Source organism: Paroedura picta, chromosome 7 (assembly GCF_049243985.1).
Source record: "Paroedura picta isolate Pp20150507F chromosome 7, Ppicta_v3.0, whole genome shotgun sequence".
NCBI lineage: Eukaryota > Metazoa > Chordata > Lepidosauria > Squamata > Gekkonidae > Paroedura > Paroedura picta.
The window spans coordinates 15,125,829-15,143,813 of record NC_135375.1 but is presented as its reverse complement, the minus strand read 5'-3'; the positions used below and the strand labels follow the sequence as shown (position 1 = coordinate 15,143,813).

The 17,985-nt window shown below is 47.3% G+C and overlaps 1 protein-coding gene across 4 annotated transcripts in view; it reads right to left on the bottom strand.

Moving 5' to 3' along the window:
* Window positions 1–17,985, bottom strand: part of DCC (DCC netrin 1 receptor) — a 939,742-nt gene that overhangs the window by 151,732 nt on the left and 770,025 nt on the right. For all 4 annotated transcript variants that reach the window (XM_077346794.1, XM_077346795.1, XM_077346796.1 and 1 more), the window contains exon 15: window positions 14,328–14,522. In XM_077346794.1, the coding sequence (XP_077202909.1) occupies window positions 14,328–14,522 (195 nt within the window). The remainder of the gene's footprint in view (window positions 1–14,327; window positions 14,523–17,985) is intronic.

Sequence of the window (17,985 nt, the reverse complement as noted above, 5' to 3'; positions counted from 1 at the left end):
TCTATTTACCAGGAATTGAGAGGGCCGGATGCCATGATCTTTGTTTTCTTTAACGACTATGGCCAGCGGGAAAACAAAAACAAAAAGCAGTAGCAAACACCTGGACTAGTGGACTTTTGAACGTATGGTCAAGATACAACAAAAGACTATCTCCAGCACCATCAATACTGAAATCGCCAATTGAAGCATATTTTGGTAAAGCTCAACAGAAAAGGCTGACTTGTCTCCAGTACAAAGACTTAATATCAAAGACCGGCAAGTTTAAGGATATGCAAACAATAAAGAAAGAAGAGGTGCTCCACCTGGGCAATTTGCTTGGGTTGTGGATGGCCTGTGGTCAAGACAAACCACACATCAACGATGCGAGAACCCTTTCCAGTGGAATGCGCCACCAAGGCACGATGGGGTGAGGAGAGACAAATTTCTAAAAGTTCTGCTCAGCCGTTAGCGACTGGACATGATTTTGCATCTGGATTTCTTTTCAGATCCAGCAGGCCTGTTTTAAAGTGGAGAGCACAATTTGCTGCCTTTTTGGAATGCAGTTTCTCGATAAGCACACAGGAGGAGGCTCACAGTCAGTAAGGTTTATGCTGATATTTTATGCTGAAACGAAAGTCCAGTTAACCTTGCTTCCTGAGTGTCAAAGGCCAGCAGGCGTAAACTTTGGCGGCTGGAGTGATTGCCAAGCAGAAGACCCAGATCCCTGTCATCAGCTTTTGGAAGGCTGGCTTGTTGGTTGTCGGGAGGATCTGGGAGATGGAATGAGGGGTGGAGAGCCTAGGTTATTGGCCCCATCCTGTAAGGGCATCATCACTCTCAGCCTCCAAGGAGAGGGTATTCAGTGCCTGTGTCTTTCTATTTGACTGCTGTTATATAAAAATACATAGACAATTTTTTTTCCAGTTAGCGTGTGGTCAATTGGGCATTTTCACACTAGGTAAGCAACTCTGAAAAGGGCCCAGTCAAGCCCTGGGCTATGAGGCACTGCTAAATTATGGTGACTCCAGTAGAGTTTTCATGTGCACAGAAACCCTGGGATTCTTTGGTGGTGGATGCGTCTGCATCTGAGTGGTTGAAAGTGGCAGTCTCAGGACAGCGAGAAAGAAATGCTTCTTTACACACTGAAGAATTAAAATATGGAATTTGCTACCAGCGGATATATTGATGGCCATTGGCACAGGGAGGGTTGAAAGGGGTTAGGAAGTGAGAGGTTTGGCTACAAATATGATTAAGATTGAGCCTCTTGTGGCGCAGAGTGGTAAGGCAGCGACATGCTATCTGAAGCTTTGACCATGAGGCTGGGAGTTCAATCCCAGCAGCCGGCTCAAGGTTGACTCAGCCTTCCATCATTCCGAGGTCGGTAAAATGAGTACCCAGCTTGCTGGGGGGTAAACGGTAATGACTGGGGAAGGCACTGGCAAACCACCCCGTATTGAGTCTGCCATGAAAACGCTAGAGGGCGTCATCCCAAGGGTCAGACATGACCCGGTGCTTGCACAGGGGATACCTTTACCTTTACTTTTTATGATTAAGATTAAAATACAAATATTTATTGTTAAGTGCACATAAAACCTATTAAAACCTCCATTGAAACATATGAATCACAGTCTGGGTAGTTTTGCATGTACAGTCATAATGGCTGCACATGTTATGACCACAGACCAAATGTGTTCCATCCCAGAGCGTCTTCCTCATTGGTCAAATAAGCTACATAAACTATATGCATGAGAAGACCTGGTTGATGGCATCTAAGAATAATAGAACGTGAATCTCCCAACCAAATGTTTCAGAGTATTCAATAAGTTTCAGAGTGGAGCTCATGATCAAAAATCAAGATATTCCAGGTCCAATGTTCAATCCTGAATGTGCACCCTCGTGTGTTAACTAAAAATGAAAAAAAAAAATCACTTTATGTGCAACTGACACACCAACTGTAGACTATAATGCTATGGAGTCCCCCCTCCAAAGCTGCCATTTTCTCCAGGGGAACTGATCTCTTTAAGCCTGGAGACGAGTTGTAATTCCAGGGGATCCCCAGGTCCCACATGGAGGCAGGCATCCCTAACTGCAGGGTATAATGCTACGGAGTCCACCCTCCAAAGCAGCCATTTTCTCCAGGGGAACTGATCTCTTTAGCCTGGAGATGAGCCAGGGGATCCCCAGGTGCCACCCAGAGACTAGCACACCTAATGACCCGCCACCATTACAAGGAAAGCATTAGGGGCATGAACCAGTGAAGGGCAGTCATTCGTGAAGACAGAGGTGCTCTAGTTCTAAAACTGGCTTTATCCTAATCTGACCTATCCAGATATCTGAGGAAACTGATCTTAGCGGGGCGTAATAATATGGCGCCTGGCACAGGAATCAGCTACTCCTGATGTGTGTGTACTAATGCTCCTCTGAAAGCCACTTACAAATTGGTCAATGACATTGAATGTATAGGCATCAGAAAGGGTCTCCACAGTTCTTCGGCGGACACGTTTTCCCATGGCCTAGGGCACGGGGAGATCACATTTTTTCCAACGACAAACCGTCATCAGTGTTCCTTTTATTTCCACCGCGTTTTGGACGGAGACGGTTTCTTGAAGGAGCCTGAAAACCAGCCACGTTGGGTTCTCATTAGAAATTCCCCATGCCTCACTAAACAATCGGGTGCATTATATTAATGCAGTTCAAGAGATTAACAGTAAATCCCATCTTTACCGGAGCTTTTAAGATGTCATCCTGCCGTACCTCACACCTGCACTCCAATTTCTCACATGAGATGCCTCTTGCATGACTCATCGCCAAGAGCCCAGGCCTTTTAAAAGGCTGTCGCCGCCATGATGCACTTAGAAGAAAGTTCAACCCCTGTGGAGACATGAACCTTTGCGACTCCCACAGTGCATCGCAAGTTCAGTGCGCTCAATGGAAGGCGGGCAGCTTAGCGGAGCTTTGGGGGAGAAAGACGCCGCGTGTGGCGTCTATTGTCGGACGGACACAACAAACAGCATTGCCGACAGACAAACGTTTGAGGGGAAGGTGTGAAGCGAAGAAGATGGGAGAAGGCTGATGGGGAAATGAATTAAAAATGAGAGGCCACAATAAAATATAACACAATAATAAAATACACGGGGAAACGGGCGCCTGCACAGGGGAACGACCTGCCTGACGAGGTCAGCTTTTAAGATTCTGCAAAGTGTGCGCTCGGGAGAGCGTTTTTATAAACAGGTGGGGGGAATGGCAATAAAATGGTATTGTCCAAAGGGACGCCTTTTTATATATAAAAGAATTGGGATTTAATGTCTGAAATTTTCCAATAGTATTTCCCTCCCCACCCCTCTTTGTATTGTTGATTGGATGGATTATACTGTTTGAGGGCATCGTTCTGTAATTTTGCAGTCTAATTTTATGGCCTTGCGTTGTCCATATTAGATGATAGTGGTCTTAACTGCATTGTTTTCGAGTTCTGTTATTCGCCTTGAGTCTCAAGGAATAAAGCTGAGCTAGGAATGAATGGAACAGATTAAAAAAAGAACTTCTATAGGAGAAATGAAATGGCTCCCAGCCCTGGAAATATTTGTTTCTTGCATTGGCAGGAAGGGGGGGACGATAGAAAGTTGACCTAACATACACAAGCCTAGAAATACAGAGGCACACCAAAAATATTTCTCCAGTGTTGCTCTGTACCATTTTTACGTTCACACGGAAATCCTTTTGAATAACAGAAGATTACTTCCTTTCTGAGAAAAAGCAATAAGATGGAACCTGACCCGGATGCCCAGGTTTCCCTGATCTTGTCAGATCTCAGAAGCAAAGAATACTGCTCAATGTTTGGATGGGAGACCTCCAAGGGATACCAGGATCATGACGCAGAGGAAGGCAATGGCAAACCACCTCTGAACATTTCTTGCCTTGAAAACCCTATGGGGTTACCATGAGTAGGCTGTGATTTGATGGCACTTCCCATCAAGAGATAGCTGCCCTGACCTCATCAGATATCAGAAGTGAAGTGGGGTCAGGCCTGGTCAGTATTTGGATGGGAGACCACCAAGAAAGTCCAGGGTTGCAATATGGAGGCAGGCAACGTCAACCGACCTCTGAACGCATCGTTAAAACATTCTTGGGTTCGCCATGAGTCATCTGGGCCCGTTATTCACATGTTGGGCAATGAACTTTCAATGTAAACAGCTTTTATTCAAGGCAGGGTCTCCCCCACTCCCACCCCCATGTAACAGGAGAGTTACATAGATGTCCAATTATTTCCTCCAGCATCTAGACATACAGGTTTCGTGGATTTATTTCCATGGGAGTCTGATGCAAGTAAATGGGCTCAGGAACGGCTGCTTTCAACCCACTGGTTTTCGAGGAAATAAATCAGCATAAATCCAATTAAGTTGGCATAAATCTACGGCTCAACTGGTGGGATGAGACCAGCAAACGCAGACAAAAAGAGAAAGGCGTAAGTGGGGGATTCTGGGCGAGGTAGACCGCAGCGCATCATCTTTCCAATGGGGAAGAAAATACTTGCGGAGGGAAAGGAACGCCAAAGAAGAGTGCTCTAATTAAATTCATCTTTAGCGATATCTGGGGAGAAGGAGACAGAAGGGAAAAACAAACCAACCTCTGCATTCGTAACCAGCGGCACAAGACCAAGTCTTCGGGTTCCACTTGCTGAAATATGCCAGGGATGTCCAAGATCGCTATGCAAGAAATGGCAAACCATTTCTATTTGTTTCATGACTCTTCTCTGACTGGAGGACATTATCCACCACTGGGGCCACATATTATGCAAATAGAATGACATGAACATTTGTGGGCATGATCTAAGCCAGGGGTGGCCAAACCGTGGCTCTCCAGATGTCCACAGAACACAATTGTAATCCATGGACACCTGGAGAGCTACAATTGGGCCACCCCTGATCTATCTGGACACATTTTTGATGACACTCCAAATTTTCTCAAAATCATGGAGAAGAAATGTAATTTTTCAAAGGCCTGTCCTTCCTCTTTCCGTAAGCCACGCTGTTGTTCAAGTACAGAATATTCTTAGGGAATATTCACTGGCAGTCTTCAAGCAAAGGTTGGATACACACTTTTCTTGGATGCTTTAGGATGCTTCGGGCTAATCCTGCGTTGAGCAGGGGGTTGGACTAGATGGCCTGTGTGGCCCCTTCCAACTCTATGATTCTATGATTCTATGATTCCAAGAAACTTCAGTTTCATTTCCTCTGGGCATGCCTTCCTTCTTTGGATCTTTCAAAGGTATGAAGCAGGGGGGGGGCAACTATGGCTCTCCAGATGACCGTGGAAGCTGGCAGCGGCTCCTGGGAATTGTAGTCCATAGACATCTGGAGAGCCACAGCTGGACCACCCCTGAAAGGTATGGAACCATTTCCTCAACAGTACACCCGGGACTGGGATGTGGAATGGCATTGTTGTTGTTGTTAGGTGCGAAGTCGTGTCTGACCCATCGCGACCCCATGGACAATGATCCCCCAAGCCTTCCTGTCCTCTACCATTCCCCGGAGTCTATTTAAGTTTGCACCGACTGCTTCAGTGACTCCATCCAGCCACCTCATTCTCTGTCGTCCCCTTCTTCTTTTGCCCTCAATCGCTCCCAGCATTAGGCTCTTCTCCAATGGAATGGCATGGCATAGCCTAATCTCAAAACCTGCACAGAATCCAAAAGCACCACATGGTCTTATCAGCTGATATAACATAAGGTGCTTCCAGGCTCTTGAAAACATTGGATGCACTTAAGCCTTCACAGAATGTGGCTATAGCCCGATCTTGCCAGATCTCAAAAGCTAAGCGGGGCCATTACTTGTACTTGAGACTGCCAATGGAAATTCCACACAGGAAGGCAATGACAAACCATCTTTGCTTCTCCCTTGCCTTGGAAGCCCTTTGCTGGGGTCACCGGACGTTTACAGAAACCTAATATACTGAGAACTCCCTTTTGTCTGCAAATCATCTACTACGGCAATGGAAACAACGCAGTTCATACTGAAGTTACTTTTCTATTGTGAATCTCTAGTAACGCTTGCCTCCTTTGATCTGGCGACTAGAGATTCTGCTTGTAGCTCATCAGAACCATTACTTCGCCTAAGGGTCAAAGTTAAGGATTGAGGCATTTCTTTCTTTCTTTCTTTCTTTCTTTCTTTCTTTCTTTCTTTCTTTCTTTCTTTCTTTCTTTCTTTCTTTCTTCCTTTCTTCCTTTCTTCCTTTCTTCCTTTCTTCCTTCCTTCCTTCCTTCCTTCCTTCCTTCCTTCCTTCCTTCCTTCCTTCCTTCCTTCCTGGGTTTGTTTTCCTTTAAAATATACCAGGAAGCTGTATAAAAATAACCCCGCATAACATCTGGCATGTGCGGAGTTGATTTTTAAAATAAGATTACGTACTAATAACAAAGTTCAGATTGTTACTTTTTTTTTTTAAGTAAAAATGTCCTAGAGAATCGTGCTTTCCAACAATAACGGTTTGGAGATATGCTAGCACCATCGACTACAGCATGTGGAAAAGACTTCATTTGGAAGCAGGCCCAGGGAGCAACAGAAAGCAAGTCATTATTCTATCACGACGAATGCACTCTTGTATTTTAACAACCATGTGTGTTAATGTTCTTCACTCTGAGGCTAAATAATATTGAGTCAATTTTGAGATTAATACCTTTTCATGAGAGGAGATGACTAAGAGGGGATCTGATAGACATCTTCAAGTATTTAAAAGGCTGCCATGTAGAGATGTGGTCCCCAACCCCTGGTTCGCGAACCGGGACCGGTCCATGGATCAGTAGGTACCGGGCCGCGGCTCCTCCTCGTCCTCCTCCCCGGCTGCTGCATCGGAGGCTGCCCTGCCTCTCTGCCGCTGGCTCACCTTTGGTGCTCTCCAGCGGCCGACATGACTGGGGCTCCCCCTCAGTGTGGCACTGCACAGCTGCTGCTGGCAGCCCCCCCCCCCAGCGGGCAGTGGGAAGTCAGGGGCATCGGTGGGAAAGCAAGTGGAGCAGAGGCTCAGGCGGTGGTGACAGCCCTTGGCAAAAGACTACCCCCCCCCAGGGCCTCAGTAAAATTTAAATTGTTGACTTGTCCCCAGTGATAAAAAGGAGGATGGAGGATGGAGAAGATTTGTTCTCTCTTGCCCTGGAAGGACGGACCAGAACCAATGGGATGAAATTAATTCTAAAGAAATTCCATCTAAACATCAGGATGAAGTTCCTGACAGTTAGAGTGGTTTCTTGGTGGAACAGGCTTCCTCGGGAGGTGGTGGGTTCTCCATCTTTGGAAATTGTTAAACAGAGGCTGGAGAGCCAACTGAGAGGCTGATTCTGTGAAGGCTCAAGGGGGTGGCAGGTTACAGTCGATGAGCATGGAATTGGGGTCGCTGGGGGTAGGCAGGTAATTGTGAAATCCCAACATTGTGCAGGGGGTTGGACTAGATGATTCTGGAAGTCCCTTCCAACACTATGATTCTATGATTCTATGAAAAGGAGACGGTCAATGCCACCTCCCCTTCTTCTTAGAAGGCCAAAGGTAGAAACTGATTTGACTAAACTGAGTAGTTTAGTACTCAGCCTAAACTACATCCCTCCCCCTTCTTTTCTCCCCAGAGCCAGTTCCATGTTTGCACAGGCCAGCCTTTCTCAACTTTCTTACCATTGAGAAAACCTTGAAACATTCTTCAGGCTTTGAGAAACTCCCAAAGTGCCATGATTGTGCAGAATATGGTGAGGAAGCAGAGTTATGTACAAGCCCACCTAGGGCCCCTCCCCACCCCACCTCCAGGCCTATCAATGGCCATTTTGAGAGGGGGCGGGTAGGATGGTCCACATGACCATATATGGTCATGTCACCTTGTAAATATTTAACAAAATTTAAAAATATATTAAAAATAATTCCCACCCATTTGGGAAATGCTTCCAGGGCCATCTAGAAACCCCAGACTTTCTCAAAACGCTGGTTGAGAAAGCCTGGCATAAGCCCTGGGCAATCTATAACTGCTTCCTTTTCCCATTCTGTTCTGCCATTTTTGCTTGAAACCACACCCCTTTCATTTCATTTCATATAGAAGATGGCGCAGAGTTGCTTTCTGTTGCCCCAGAAGGTCAGACCAGAACCAGTTGGTTGAAATTAATTCAAAAGCACTTTCAGCTAAACATCCGGAAGAAGTTCCTGACGGTTAGAGCAATTCTTCAGTGGAACAGGCTTCCTCGGGAGGCGGTGGGTTCTCCTTCTTTGGAAGTTTTGAAGCAGAAGCTAGATGGCCACCTCACGGAAATGCTGATTTTATGAACTTAGACAGATTGTGAGTGGGTGGACAGGAAGAGATGTGCCAGTGTTTGTCTCTTGTGGCCCTTCCTCGCATACCCAGGGAATTGCTGATCACCACTGTGGGATGGTAGGTGAATTTCTACCAGGCCAGGCTGGATATTGGAGATTTTTGGTGGAGGGATCACTTGGGCATGAAATTGGAGTCACTGTGGGTGGGCAGGTAGCTGTGAGTCCCTGCACTGTGCAGGGGGTTGAACTAGATGACCCTGGAGGTCCCGTCCAATGCTATGATTCTATGATTTGCCCTTTCTCCTTTGGCTCTACCTTTTCTCCTTCACCCTCTCCCTTTTCCATTTCAATTTGCTTATTCTGGGAAAGGGATCATTCTAAGTTTTGCGGATGGGAAGATACATCCCATCCTTAAACCTAACCTGAAAAAGTATTCTAGAACAGTGGTCCCCAACGTTTTTATCACCGGGGACCACTCAACGCCTTTTACTGAGGCCCGGGGGGGGGAGTTTACTCCTCTACTCTCAACCACTCCCCTAGCGCTCTCTGATCGCTATGGTAATGTTTAAACATCCCTTCAAAATAAGATACAGACATGCCACAACAATTAAGTGTGTTGTAAAGGGCTGGGGGGGGGGAGAAGGTGTCCTTCGGGGCAAACCTCCAATTAGTCGAAGGACCACATGTGGTCCGTAGCCCACAGATTGGGGATCGCTATTCTAGAGAACCTGAATACTTGCCTTTTGTGTGTGTGTTAGCATTTAAAGTGGTATGTGGAATTTTCCCTTTGGGGTCTGGACCAACATCGCTCCCTGCCACCTCCATCTCGACAAGTTCTATGGCTCTTCTCTTTTCTGCCACCACAGCAACTAAAGTTGGCTCCCGCCAACTTCTCCGCCCTCAGCAAAGTACCGCTCTTTGATCTGAGCCAAGAACCTTTAATGAGGTGGGAGATTCTCTGTTCTTCTCCTCAAGCCTCAGCATATCCGTGGGGAGGAACCAGGGCTGGCAGGAAACCGCTCAACATTTGGTGCCATAGATGTTCCCTTAGAGGGAGAAAAGGCTCTCTCGTTGCTACTGCAAAACATGTGGACGACATCAAGGGCAGAGACGATGCACATTTTAGACTGCAGTGCAGCAATAAAGGAAGCTCATTAGACCAGGGTAGTCAACCTGTGGTCCTCCAGATGTCCATGGACTACAATTCCCATGAGCCCCTGCCAGCATTCGCTGGCAGGGGCTCATGGGAATTGTAGTCCATGGACATCTGGAGGACCACAGGTTGGACCACCCTTGCATTAGAAGACCCCGTCCCTTCCCTTGACGTTTGGACTTGGAACCAGCTTGCAAAAAGTCTTCCCTTCCCCAGTAATACTCTTCTCCCCCTGCGGCAATAAGATGAAGCTCCAGCAAAGGGCATGTGCCATTTCACGCGTGCAAAATATGGCAATTGTGTTCGAAACACCGGCACCCGAGGAGAGACCGCGCTCTGGGCTAAAGCGTGGGATTCGGCTGACGCTCAGCACTCGGTTAGCATTTGGATTTTGTCCTGAAGGGAAGGGCAGCCATCCGAAGCATCACCGACAGCTGTCCCGAAATACAAAAGGCTGACGAGGCCTCGGACTTCGTCATCAACTCCGCAGGATAGCTCATTAGAGCAGCCGATTCACACGCTCCCGTGCATGGCCCAGTGGCCCGGTTATGCAGACGTGTCAGTTATGGGACCGGATGCCGGGAAGTTAACAAGCAAGGACACAGGCTGGATTGAGAGCCGGTCTGGTGTGGCGGAGAAAGAGCAGCGGACTCTGATCTGGAGAACCAGGTGTGATTCCCTCCTCCTCCTCCTCCTCCTCCACATGCAGGCTTTTATACCAACACTTTTCGCGGCCTGGATGAGTCTCAAAGCAGCTTCCAATTGCCTTCCCTTTCCTCTCCCCACAACAGGCACCCTGTGAGGTGGGTGAGGCTGAGAGAGCCTTGATATCACTGTTCTGTGAGAACAGCACTATCAGGGCTGTGATGAGCCCCAGGTCACCCAGCTGGGTGCATGTGGAGGAATCGAACCCAGCTTGCCAGCTTAGAAGCTGCTGCTCTTAACCAGCTGGGTGACCTTGGGCCAGACACAGTTCTCTCAGTGCTCTCTCAGCTTCACCTACCTTACAGAGTGCATGTGGGGAGAGGAAAGGAAAGAGACTGTAAGCCACTTAGAGAGTTCTTTGGGTAGCAGAAAAAGGGGTACATAAACCCCAGCTGTCCTCCTTTTCTCAGAAAACCAGTGGCCGGGAGGTGTACTTTTGAAACCTGTCACTTGTTAGCCTCCTTCCTCCCGCACAAAACAGCCAGGTTTTTAGAGAAAGGCTCTGCCTTTCCATGTCTAGATATTAAATAAACAGAGTCACTGGGGCTGTTGCCTCCGCTCTTCCACGCTAAGTCATAAGAACGCCAGCAGTCATACAGGGACATAATGACCCCTCCTCGCCTACAGCCAGAATGGAATTGCAGGCAGATCCCAAATTTATGGGGTAAATCGAGATAAAGAGAACTTTGCCATATGCATAATTGAATAATATCAGACCTGCTTGTAACATTTTGGCTGCCTTTTGTGTTAAGAATGGTGCGAACAAAAGAGCCGTCTCATCTCACGACTTCCAATTCCCAAGGAAACACTATAATTTCCCCCCGATAATGAGCTAGAAAGAGCTTTTAATGCTTTGGGCTTTCCTGCAAGTTCTTTGTCTTGAATCTGAAGCTTGCATGGCATGAGAAGTCATGTTCAAGGGGGGGGGGGGGGTGCAATTCACCTTCTCCTTCAGAGAGTAGCCAGTCTGCAGGAGAACCAGTGACCTACCTAGCTTATTTGGTGCCCAGCGCAAATAACGTTTTAACACCCACCTCCTCTAATTTTTGCCATCTAGTCACAGGTGTAATGTATGGCGATCCCATAGGGTTTTCTAGGCAAGTGGCATTAGGAGCTGGTTTGTCCTTCCACATAGCCACAGACAGCCCCTTCCCTGAACCATAATGGCACAGGAGTGATCACACAATGCTTCTACAGCTCAAAGTTTTGTTGATGCAGGTTCTTTGTTAAGAAGAGGCACACATGAAGTATCACAGAGAACAAGCCAATACATACAAGGGCCCTCTGCACAACTTTTTTTCGCACACTGGCATAGATTGGTGCAAGGTTCACTCTTGGATCACTGGCCACTGTTCAACCCTATAATTTCTCTTTCTGTAAAGTATCTCTAGGACATCCTAAAGTCCCATAAAAGTATTTTCCTATCCAGTTACTTGTTATTCTCGCATCCCAACAATCTCCCCAATGTACCTTAACTTGAAAGATTCACTGTTCTTCTTCTCTCTTTTTTTGAAGAGCTGTATTTGCCTCTGAACTGATGTCCACTGAACCATAGGTTGCAAGTCCCCTGATCTACCCTGGCTCACAGAAACTCTCCAAGGTCTTAGGCAGATCAAGGCATAGCCTTACGCTTGCTACTTGTGATCCTTCAGCAGGAGCCGCAAGGAACTGAACTTGGGACCTTAACAATCTTTGGATCCCAGCCATGGTTTACAGTAAATGTGCTCCAACGCTCCACTTACTGATCATGGACTTTTGTTTCAGGTTGGGCAGAAACCCCTCTCCTTGGGCAAAAATCTGAATTCAAACGTTTTGGCTACAGGCAGTCTTTTCACAACCTGGCCTATTCCTCTTCTTACTATGCATTCCATGTGAGTTTTGTCCCAAGATTTCCTACATATTTATTTTTTCAGGGGTTGTGGTAGCGGAGGTGGTAAACAAGGTCCCGGCTCATGTTTAAACAGCAGAAAAGCTGCTTGGATCCAACCCCTTGAACAAGAGATTTTGTTCTTGAAACAGTGCAAACAGTCACCTCGTCTCCAGAAAAAACCTTTGGATCCACAATCTAGACTAGGATGGTGTCACCATCACAACCAGAGCAACACTAAAAATGCTTGCAGATCAGAGACACCATGACTACAGAAGCACATCATAGAGAAATGCCAGCATGGTAATAATGAATTAGATGATTGGAAGGCAGCCGTGATGACAGGTTCTAATTCCTAGACCACGGGTAGTCAACCTATGGTCCTCCACATGTTCATGGACTACAATTCCCATGAGCCCCTGCCAGCGTTTGCTGGCAGGGGCTCATGGGAATTGTAGTCCATGAACATCTGGAGGACCACAGGTTGACTACCCCTGTCCTAGACCAGTCAGTGACTCCTGAAAACATACTTTCCATCATCATGTTCCACTTTCCGTCATCACCTCCCAAGACTAAACTTTTAGTGACTTTCAGACATCCAAACGACTGTAAGCAAAGAGTCCCAACAATGGGAACAATACTCAAGTGGGGAAAAGTGAGCAAATTGCAGCTTCGCATGCATTTTGGGACAAAACCTGCCCTCATCCCCAGACTACGGGTGACCCAGCCAAATATGTGGAAGCAGGCTAATTTTTTTGCTAACACACACAACTGGGTTTCAGCCCATGAATTTTGCTGGGTTTCAGCCCATGAATTTTGCCCCACAGCCCTCTATTAAAAACTGAGTTTGCCCCCTTTGAGGGCAGGATGCTATTTGGCCGTTTCCTAGGCACACCGAAGGTCCTGATGATACATCTCTAACCAAACTGCCTGGTGACATCTCCGTCGGATCCTTGATAGCATCAAGATCGCTGTTTTCACACCTGAAGGGTATAGCAGCCATCTGGTCCCAGTCAAGGCATTCGATCATCTTAGTTGCCCTGATGCTGGGATATCAAAGCGTGCGCTGACTACAAACGCTGTGCATTCATTTGTTTGGCAGCCTCATTGCGAATTCCTTTCCAACCTGCAAGGGCCCTGCTGGAATAAACTCTGGAGTTGAACACAAAGGCTGAAGTATTTCTGGAGAGAATAGGGCTTCTGAACTTTGCTCGCCTCCCAGCTATGGGGGGGGGGGGGGTGAGAAACAGGAATTTTCCTTGGAATTCTGCCGCACTGCTTTTAGCTGACTCACTATCTTGTATTGCTGTAACCATAGCTTATTTTTTTAATATACTCTCTTTATGAACGCTTGGCCCCAGTGTGATATATATAGATATATATATAGAGAGAGAGAGCCTCTTGTGGAGCAGGGTGGTAAGGCAGCCAACATGCTGTCTGAAGCTCTGACCATGAGGCTGAGAGGTTGGTAATGGCTGTATTTGTGATGGTGGAAATACTGACCTCATAAGGTTTCACTGATAAGAGCCTCTTGTGGCGCAGAGTGGTAAGGCAGCCGTCTGAAAGCTTTTCCCATAAGGCTGGGAGTTCAATCCCAGCAGCCGGCTCAAGGTTGACTCAGCCTTCCATCCTTCCGAGGTGGGTAAAATGAGGAACCAGCTTGCTGGGGGGGGGTAAACGGTAATGACTGGGGAAGGCACTGGCAAACCACCCCGTATTGAGTCTGCCATGAAAACGCTGGAGGGCGTCATCGCCATTTGTTGGAAGGGATGTTTTATAGGCTCTATATTGTGCTTTAATGTTTTTATTGTTGTGAACTGTCCATGCAAAGAGCGGCGGCATATAAATGAATGAATGAATGAATGAATGAATGAATGAATGAATGAATGAATGAATGAAAATAACACCTACAACTAGCAGCAACCTCCATTACAGATATTATTTCTAGTGCCGTCCCTCTCAGTAGATCTGTTTCCAGATTAAGGTGTTATCATGGGGGTGTTTTTAAAGGGTGGGCCCATGAGATGTTATTTGACTGGCCCCAACCAAAAGCTCGGCAGGAAAGCTCCGTCTTGCAAACCCCATGCAACTCCACCAACTCCTTCAGGTCTCAGGTCTCCTCTGGGAACTCATCCCACCAAGCAGAGGCCAAGACTGCAAATGGCCTGGTCCCGGTTGAGGCCATATGCCCCTCCTATTATTAGACTCACTCCAAATTCCCACCACTTCAGCGGCTTAGGAGAGAAAAGATGTACTTTGGTCCCAAGGCTGCAGGAGCAAAACTCCCCCAAATGAGGAATGTTTCTTTTCTTAGAGACATCCTTGCAGAGGAACATGCGCTTACCCAGATGCTCGATCGAATAGTACCGCTGCTTGCTGTCCACGCGCACCGTCTCCGCATAGGGGCTGCCCACGCCATAGCCAATGATGTATCCGCGCACGATGATGTTGGGGTTCAGAGGTGGCGTCCAGCTCATCACGATGCTGGTTGACAAAGGCCGGACGTGAAGAGAGCTTGGCTGATCGGGGACTTGAGATTCTAGGATTCAAAGCAAGGAGCTGTTAGCAGGGCTCTTTCGAAAGTTCAAATCAGGGACAAAAAATGGCGTTTGGGCTGCTGTTGTGGAAAGTTGCCCAGTGATTCCCTGAGCTTCATGCGGTTCATTACCATTATTAAGCACTTGTATTTATTGGAGGGTTTCTTTCAAGTTTGGAGGTTCTTTCAAGTTTGGAGATATAGGCCGATTCCCCCCCCCCTCTATATATCGTATAAGATATCTGGCTATGCTACCAGTTAGTTATTGCAAAACTAGCCCTCAATGCTTTCCCATGGGGTTGGGGGTAGGGTTGTGTGATTCGGCAGCCGCGCTGGGCGGGAACGCTATGGGCAGGAACGGCTGCTTCGGCTGCCAGATTGCACAGCTCTCGTTGGGGGAGTTGAATAAAGAATCAGAGGAGAAGGGAAATAGCCAGTTATAAAAATGACAATGCTAAAAATTATCGTTTAAGAGAAAACAGAGAATCACAGTACATAGAGTGCCAGTTTGGTGTAGTGGTTAGGAGTGCGGACTTCTAATCTGGTGAGCTGGGTTTGATTCCCCGCTTCCCCACATGCAGCCAGCTGGGTGACCTTGGGCTCGCCACGGCACTGATAAGGCTGTTCTGACCGAGCAATAATATAAACTCCAATGGAAAGGATGGAGGCAGCCATTAGGAAGGGCTGGCCTGCAACTCACTTTCAGTTAGGAATGCTGGTCCCCAGGTGGGACCTGATCCATCAGAAGTCCTCTCCATATCACTGAGAGCAGCTCCCTGGAGAAAATGGCTGCTTTGGAGGGCAGACTCCACAACATTACACAACACTCAGGTCCCAAATCCCACCCATTCATGGTTCCACCCCCAAAGTCTCCAGGTATTTCCCAACCCCAAGCTGGATCATAGAATCATAGAATCATAGAGTTGGAAGGGGCCACACAGGCCATCTAGTCCAACCCCCTGCTCAACGTAGGATCAGCCAAAAGCATCCTAAAGCATCCAAGAAAAGTGTGTATCCAACCTTTGCTTGAAGACTTCCAGTGATACCCAACTTTCAGAGCCCACTTCTGGGTCCCTTCCCGACTCACAGGTTGGGAAACATTGGTCTAGCATTCAGAATCTTTTGCTTCATATAACCTTGGGGGTGGGGGGTGGGGTCACTTTATGCAGCCTCATTTGGGGAACTGCTCCAGGTAACACAGCAGTACTCGAGGAAAAGAGCCAGCCTCCAGAAAGAAAACTACATCTACAAGACCTGTATAGTGCTGTTACGATATGCGAGATGACACTTTTAGTGCAATTTAATAAAGATAAGTGTAAATTCTGCATCTGGGTCAGAAAAATGAAAAGCATGCCTACTGGATGGGGGATACGCTTCTAGGTAACACTGTGTGTGAACGAGACCTTGGGGTACTTGTGGATTGTAAACTAAACATGAGCAGGCAGTGTGATGCAGCAGTAAAAAAGGTGAATGCCATTTTGGGCTGTATCAACAGGGGCATCACATCAAAATCCCAAGATGTCATAGTCCCATTGTATACGGCACTGGTCAGACCACACCTGGAGTACTGTGTGCAGTTCTGGATGCCTAACTTCAAGAAGGATGTAGATAAAATTGAAAGGGTACAGAGGAGAGCAACGAGGATGATCTGGGGCCAAGGGACCAAGCCCTATGAAGATAGGTTGAGGGACTTGGGAATGTTCAGCCTGGAGAAAAGGAGGTTGAGAGGGGACATGATAGCCCTCTAAGTATTTGAAAGTTTGTCACTTGGAGGAGGGCAGGATGCTGTTCCCATTGGCTGCAGAGGAGAGGACACGCAGTAATGGGTTTAAACTACAAGTACAACGATATAGGCTAGATATCAGGGAAAATTTTTTCACAGTCAGAGTAGTTCAGCAGTGGAATAGGCTGCCTAAGTAGGTGGTGAACTCCCCCTCACTGGCAGTCTTCAAGCAAAGGCTGGATACACACTTTTCTTGGATGCTTTAGGATGTTTAGGGCTGATCCTGCGTAGAGCAGGGGGTTGGACTAGATGGCCTGTATGGTCCCTTCCAACTCGATGATTCTATGATTCTATCTTTTGAGAAGCCCTTCCAAGGTCAAAGTGGGCCTATGCCAGAGTTTTGCAGAGGGGTCCTCGCCTCAAGAATCCCTTCCGAAGAGGCACCGAAGAGCAGAAAAGAGTCAAGAAGTTACCATCTTCCAACCAGGCAAAGAGGCCGGTAGCACTTTAATGCAAACTCTGCAGGTGGAAAGGACAGCCGTGCAAAATGCTGATGTGAGCACCGGCAAAACGGCCTCTTTCAATTGGGAAGCATTTTCACTATAAACCTTGGCCAAAAAGTAAAATAAAAACAATAAAAGGGGAGCTTAATACTCACTCCCCCCTCCCCCGCTTTACTGTCATTGATTGTTCCCCTCCATGCCCTTGGCGTTTATAGGCTTTGCAATGATTTGTGGTGGAGCGCAACAAAAAGGCTTCCAAGGATCTGTGGAAGCCACAGGGAAGCCTTGTTAGAATATTAGAACTCTTCAATGCGTGCCACACTTATATGAGAGTTCCACACTCCATCGCCTTGAAGGCACTTAATTGTGCTATGTTTAAAAGAAACAAACAAGCCAGCGAACACGATCCAGTTCAGTTCCCCCGGTATCCCCCACAGGCTGCATGTGAGTAGTCTCATGGCGTTTCTTGTCATTCAAGGGAACCAAGCCATTCTCGGTGATGATACATCAACGTCTCTGGAAGATATTTAATGGCGAGGCACAGAGAGGGATTAAAATGTGGAATTCGCTGCCAGAGGATTCAGTGGTGGCCAAAGGAATAGACAACATTCAATGGGGGCTTGATAGATTTGTGGAGGGTAAGTCTAGCAGTGGCTACTAGCCATGATGGCTGAGGAGATGCTCCATGCTCCATGCTCCATGCACTAATCCTCTGAATCCCAGAGACTAGAGGCAACCACAGGGGAGGAGAAGGCTCTTTGCTGCTGTCCGTCCAGAGGAATTAGTTGGCCACTGTGTGGGACATGATGCTGGAGTAGATGGACCACTGGTCTGTTCCAGCAGGGATCTTCTGATGTTCTTATGAAGGCCTCGGCCTCTATGCCCTGTTGTTGGCCCTCCAGAGGAACTGGGTGACCCACAGTGTGAGACAGGATGCTGGAGTAGATGGACCACTGGTCTGTTCCAGCAGGGATCTTCTGATGTTCTTATGAAGTCCTTGGACTCAATTCAATTCAATGTATACAGTTATCTACCAGTATGAATACCTTCGACTGAATGGCCTATTGTTGGCCCTCCTTAGGAACTGACTGGGCACTGTGTGGGACAGGATGGACCACTATTCTGATGCAGGAGGGCTCTTCTGACATTTTTATCAGGGAAGGCCTTGTCCTCTATATCCAATTGTTGGCCCTTCAGAAGAACTGGTTGGCCACTGTGTGGGACAGGATGCAGGACTAGA